Below are 6,977 nucleotides of genomic sequence, written 5' to 3'. Positions count from 1 at the left end.
AAATCAATCCAAAAGAGCAGAACCCAAATTAGTTAATAGTAGTGAGTCTCAAGAACGGAAGGGATTTGGACAGAAAGCAAAAAGTTTCTCAATCTAATAGAGATGCAGTACCGCTTACTCCAGTGCCATTCGAGATCAATGAGTTAACGAGCTCACAGAGGTTGAATTGAACAAGCACAAGTTGACAATGGCAAGGAGAAGCAAATTGAACAGTTCCCAAAACAGGTAGTGGAAAAGAATTCTAATCAGGAAAAGACATAGAGCAGTGGGCAGAAGCTACCTCCGGCACCATTCCCTCAAAGATTGCCAAAGGAATAGAAAGATGGTCAATACAGGAGGTTCATGGAAATGCTCAGACAAATTCAGTTGAATATTCCGCTGATGGATGCTTTGAGAGAAATGCCAGATTATGCTAAAATGATGAAGGATTTGATGTCTTGAAAGTTTGACTTCCAGGACCTGTCTACTAAAACTCTAACTCAAACTTGTAGTGTGGTAGTGACAAGACCTATGGCTCAAAAGTTATCTGATCCTGGTAGTTTCAGTATCCCACGCACAATTGGAAGTTATTCTTTTGCTATAGCATTGTGTGACTTGGGAGCCAGTATCAACTTGATGCCCTTGGCAATATACACAATGTTAGGCATTGACAGAGCTAGACCAACCACAATGTTACTGCAACTGGCTGATCGCACAGTGAAAAGGCCAACAGGAAATCCGGATGATGTGCTCGTCCAAGTGGAGAAGTTTGTATTTCCTGGTGATTTTGTTATTTTTGACTACCAAGTTGATGAAGAAATACCCATAATTTTGGGAAGGCCGTTTTTAGCTACTGAGAGAGCATTGATTGACTGTGAGGCTGGAGAGTTGAAAATGAGGTTGAATAATGAAGAAATAATATTCAATGTTCAATAATCTATGAGGAGGCCGAGCGAATTTGCAAATTGTTCGTTGGTGGAAGCAGTTGATGTGATACTACAAGAGAAGGGTGAGACTTTTAATGTCATAGAACCATTAGAAGCTTGTTTGATGAATTTGGAAGAAGTGAATGGTGAAAAGTTGGCACGAATTATGGCTCTCGAAGGTAAAGGGTTCTTGAAATGGGAACCTCAGTTTGAGCCACTACACTTAGAAGAAAGAGAAACACCACCTGCGAAGCCGTCAATAGAGGAGCCACCATAGTTGGACCTGAAACAGTTGCCAGCTCACCTTAGGTATCATTTCTTAGGGCCTAACTCCACTTTACCTGTTATTATCTCATCTGGTTTGTTAGCTGTGTAGGTAGAACAACTTGTATAAGTGTTGCAATCTAGGGAAAATCAAAGAAGGTTGAACCCAGACATGAATGAAGTGGTGAATAAGAAAGTGATCAAGTGGCTGGATGCGGGCATCATTTTTCTTATCTCGGATATCATTTGGGTAAGCCCAGTCCAAAGTGTTCCTAAGAAAGGTGGAATGACTGTTGTACTGAAAGAGAATAATGAGTTGATCTCTACTTGTACAGTCATGGCTTGGAAAATTTGCATGGATTACAGAAAACTGAACATTGCCACCCGGAAAGATCATTTCCCATGCCGTTCATTGACAAAATGTTAGATAGGTTGGCAGGGCGGTCTTACTTTTCCTTTTTGGATGGATATTCGAGGTACAATCAGATCACAATAGCCCCTAAGGATAAAGAGAAAACATCATTCACTTATCCGTATGACATCTTTGCCTTTCGGAAAATGTCGTTTGGCATATACACTGCACCAACCACTTCTAGAGGTGTATGCTAGCAATTTTCATTGATATGGTTGGCTAGCAATTTTCACTGATATGGTTGGAGATATTATGGAGGTTTTTATGGATTATTTATTAGTGGTGGTGAATTCATTCAATGACTATCTTAACAATTTGAGAAGAGTGTTGAAAAGGTGTGTGGAGACAAATATGCTACTGAATTGGAAGAAGTGTCATTTTATAGTACACGAAGGTATAATTTTGGGGCATTGAGTGTCAAGTAAGGGTATTGAGGTCAACCATGCTAAGGTTGATGTGATAGAGAAGTTGCCACTAGCCACTTCGGTCAAGACAGTAAGAAGTTTTCTTGGGCACATTGGTTTTCCACAAGCAATTTATAAAGGATTTCTCCAAAATTGCTAATCCCTTATGTAACTAATTAAAAAGGATCATCCCTTTGTATTTTCTGATGATTGCAGGTTAGCATTTGAGGAGTTGAAGAAGAGACTGGTGACTGCACCAATCATTGTTGCACCCGACTGGGAGCAGCCATTTGAGCTCATGTGTGATGCAAGCAATTATGCTATATGAGCAGGTTTTGGGCAATGAAAGGACAAAATTGTGCATCCAATCTACTATGCAAGCAAAACGCTAAATGGTGCGCAACTCAATTATGCCGTAACTGAGAAAGGGATGTTAGTTGTGGTGTTTGTATTGGACAAATTCCAGTCTTATTTAATAGATTCAAATGTGATTGTTTATACTGACCATGTAGCACTTAGGAACTTGATAGCAAAGAAGGAGTCAAAGCCATGCTTAATCTGTTAGGTTCTTTTTCTACAAGAATTCGATTTGGAGATTCGTGATAGGAAAAGAACGGAGAACTAAGTGGCAGACCACCTTTCAAGGCTGGAGGGAGCTGGAAAGAATGTAGAGGTTGAAGATATAACAGAGATATTCTCGAATGAATAATTACTTGCAGTGGCAATGGAGGAGATGCCTTTTTATGCTATATTGCTTACTATTTGGCAAGCAGTATTGTACCTTATGAATTCTCTTTGATTCAAAAGAAAAATTTCTTTTGTAATTATCGGTCTAATTACTAGGATGAACCTTTACTTTATAAAATATGTGCGGATAACATGATCCAGAGGTGTATCCTTGAGAAATATCAATCTTCCATTTTGCAGGCCTACCATGATTCACCATATGGTGGCACTTTGGAGGAATTCAGATAGCAACGAAGGTTTTGGAGTCGGGTTCGTATTGGTTGACTCTATTCAAGGATGCCCTTTCCTGGGTGAAATGTTGTGATGAATTCTAAAGAAACAACAACATATCTTGCCATCATTAGATGTCGATGACTACAATTCAAGAGGTGGACGTGTTTGATGTGTGGAGGATTGATTTTATGGGACCATTTGTCAGCTCGTATGATAACAAATACATATTGGTAGTAGTTAACTATGTCTCCAAATGGGTTGAAGTTGTGTCTCTTCCAACAAATGGTGCCAAATGAGTGATAGGATTTCCCATGTAAAATATTTTTACATGGTTTGGCACTCCGAAAGCTATAATTAGTGATGATGGAACTCATTTCTGCAATAGAGCGTTCGCAAGGCTGTTAGAAAAGTATGGAGTTCTCCATAAGGTTGCCATACCTTACCACCCACAAACGAGTGGCCAAGTGGAAGTGTCCAATAAGAAAATCAAAAATGTCCTGACCAGGACAGTGAATGCACAAGGAAGCTGGATTATGCTTTATGGGCTTATTGGACAACATTTAAAACTTCAATTGGTATGTCTCCGTACAAGTTGGTATATGAAAACTGCAGGCACAAATAGAGTTACAAAGTTACATGAACTCGAAGAGTTCCAGTTCTAGGCATTCGAGAGTACAAGATTGTACAAGGAAAGGATGAAGATTATGCATGATAAGAACATTCTAGATAGGAACTTAAAACCCGGAGATCTAATGTTGTTATACAACCCGAGATTGAGATTATTTCCGAGTAAGCTGAAATCTAGATGGTCGAGACCATCTAGAGTTGTTCAAGTGTTCCCAAGTGGAGCGGTAGAAATTTAGTCCGAAGATGGAACGAACATGTTTAAAGTGAATGGGAAAAGGTTGAAATACTACTTTGGAAAGATTGAAGAAAAAGGGGAGAAAGTTGTGACATACTTGGAAGAGCCCCAATATGTTAGCGAAGTGTAATCCTACAAGCCTGCATCATGCCGCGACATTAAATCAGGTGTTTCCTGGGAAGCAACCCATGGTCGTGTTGTAGTCGTTATGACATGACGTTAACTAAGGCGCTTATTGGGAGGCATCCCAATTTGTAGTATAGATTTAGTCCAGTTTTAGTTTTTTTTTATATTAAGGCAGACTAACGAGTGTGTTTTTATAGGTAGTGGAGTTATAGCACCATGTAGGTATATTGTGCACTGTCTAGTAAAATTCACATAACTTTTCGCTCAAAACTCAATTTGGGCTCCACAATATATGGTTGGGAAGCTAACTCAAGCTACAACTTTCATGTTTTACGTTTTTTCAAATTCCCAACAGAACAGGGTGAAAAGTGCACGTCAAGTGCGCGACCGCGCTCAGCCCACGCTCGTCAGGCAAAATCAAAGTGGATATGCGTGGTCTGAGCGCGGCCACGCACGTCCTATCGGGAAAATGTGTCCTTTTTCGTGTAGGAGAAGCTGTAATTGTTTGGGCCCAACCCTACTTGGTATATATACATAGAAAAACGGTATTTTGAAGACCTTTGACATACTTTTGAGATAATCTAGACCTAAGGAGGCTAAGGAGACCGGAGATTCGACCTAAGGAGGCAGAGACATAATAGGAGCAAGGCGGGAAATTCTTCAACGAGTTTTTCCTTCCTCTTCCTATTTTTTTCATTGTTAGTTATGACTTTTAGTATTGTAGTTTTACATACTATTATGAATAGCTAATTTGTTATCTAGGGTTTTGATGGAACCTTTTGTAGGATAAATTCTTGTTATGTTTTTATATAATTGAGCCATTGGATTTCTCTACTTGTTCAACTACGTGTTTATTGTTGTTGATTGAATGACCATCGATTGACTGTGACTATTTATTATGTGTTTCTTGGGAAAGGATATATATTTAGGTAGTTGTTGAACAACACCACTCCTAACGTATGTAAGAAATCAATACAGAGGGTTTAAAGGCAGGTTTAGAAATAACAAAGCCTTGACGTGGTCATAATGAGCGGTTAGATGAAGACAACTAGCGTAGTTCAAGAGAATATATCTAGTAAATTGTTGTAGTTGCTCGAGAGAGAATTACGACACCTAAAGTGCTTACGATCAGTAGAGAATACATTGGCAAAATTGTAGGGAACATAGCTAGAAGGATTTCGACAATTGGGGAAATCATAACTCTAGGCCTCCTTAATTTAGTCTCCAACCCTTTGTCTCGTTAGTTGATAATTTTACCGCTTTATAATATTTGCTAGTTAATTAGTTAGAAATACAAATCTCAATCTTTATAATTTAGAAAATTGTTCAAACTTGTTTTCTTAGTGATATTAAACAGATATAGCTAAGCCTTAGTTCTCTATGGGATTCGACTCCGTACTTTTAGACCGGATTATATATGCAGCGACCACTTATCCTTTTTAGGACTAGTACTGCAATCTATACACAAAGCGGCCCTGCCGCCTCACCCCAATGTGTGTGGTTGGAGGTGTATCACAATGCCACAATCTCTACACAAAGCGGCCCTACTGCCTCACCCCAATATATGCGGGTGGAGGTGAATCCCAATGCCACAATTTGTATTCTCAAAAATATAATAGTTGTACAAAATAATTCCTTTCAAATAAAACTCTTTGGCACCTTTGTCCTTAAAAAATATACGCCCATAAGATTTCATCATATGAGATATAAGAATTTGACCACAATAATTTCGTACAATGATTTCTTCCCAAAAGAGGTATAACATAATTAAATCGAAATAGAGAATCAATAATACACGAGGTTTTTGACACCTTATGAAACTTGGGAATCAATTAACTAGCTTGAATATCCCATCTCAATGGTGTTTCAAGTTCGAATTACACACAATGGAGTTTTGGAAGAACATGGAAATTCCGATATAAGAAGAAAATTTTAGCCTTCATACCTCGAAAGAGCTTTTCGTGGTGTAACAATAACGTACCGAAACTCCTAACGATGCCAATCTATAGAAGAGGGGAGAATTACAAGCATTATTAGAGGAATTCGTATGGCAAGAGCTGCTACAATGAGAACCCAACCTTTCCTTAACGAATTCAACAACAAAACCAACCAAGATTGTCCAACAACTTCTCCACAATCCCTATTAGCTCATGCATGTGATATGCCTACTCTCATCACCCATAACCAACACAAAATCCAAAATTGGAGAATTGGGAGAAGAAATTCTTACCTTTTGAAAACCCTATCACACTCCTCTTGATGAAATCCCAACTCTTGATCCAGGTTGAGTAGTGAAATCCTTGAATCCTTCCCTTCTCTCTCTAGATTAGCTCTCACCTCTCTTTAAAATATAAAATAATCCCTCAAAAATGACCCCTATGGATAGATAAAATAAAATGGGGGCGAGTTATAAAATTAGAAAAATGAAGCCCCGATAAATATCTACGGTCGCATATGCGACCGCATACCACTTCTAGAGTCCGCAAAATGAACCGCATAATGGTCCTCCGGAACTTCTGTGCAGGTATGAAATAGGTCTGCAGTCCACAGATCAATTATATGGTCCCATAATGGACCGCAAAACCTCCTTCAAAAATTTCTCATGCTGGTTCAACGACGGATGTTCGACCCACAAAACGCTTATGCGATTGCATAGCCATCCGCAAAACAACTCCAAAATTGGCTCATTTCTCTGCTTCACTCAACGGCGGATCTGCAGTTCGCAGTTCAGTTGTGATCGCGTAATGAATCGCAGAAACACCCTGTTCTGCCATAATTTTCCTTTAACTCCCCAGTGCACTATTCGACCCAAAAAGTTCCTACCTTATACTACCCTCAAATACATTAGCCTACCTCGGCACCATGAAACCTCGGGTTTTGGGTGGACTTTTACGAGGCCTTACAGTGATATGGATTGGACTGGTGGCACGTGAACACATCGTGCGGATTGTGATTATAGACATGTGAACACACCTTGCGGATTGTGATTATTGGCATGTGACTACACCGTGTTGGTTGTGATTATTGGCACGTCACTACATCGT

General features: G+C 39.3%; 1 protein-coding gene across 1 annotated transcript; it reads left to right on the top strand.

Annotated features, from left to right (window-relative positions):
- The first annotated feature begins 510 nt into the window (after nt 1–510).
- Nucleotides 511–915, top strand: LOC107794350 (uncharacterized). Its single transcript, XM_016616830.1, has one exon. It carries the CDS (start codon nt 511–513, stop codon nt 913–915), a length of 405 nt encoding a protein of 134 aa, XP_016472316.1.
- The last annotated feature ends 6,062 nt before the right edge of the window (nt 916–6,977 follow it).

Source organism: Nicotiana tabacum, chromosome 20 (genome assembly GCF_000715075.1).
Source record: "Nicotiana tabacum cultivar K326 chromosome 20, ASM71507v2, whole genome shotgun sequence".
Lineage (NCBI taxonomy): Eukaryota > Viridiplantae > Streptophyta > Magnoliopsida > Solanales > Solanaceae > Nicotiana > Nicotiana tabacum.
This window is presented reverse-complemented; position numbering and strand designations above follow the sequence as displayed.

Bases quoted from the DNA above. Each gene is read 5' to 3' on its own strand.
- LOC107794350 (XM_016616830.1), top strand. From the start codon at position 511: ATGGCTCAAAAGTTATCTGATCCTGGTAGTTTCAGTATCCCACGCACA.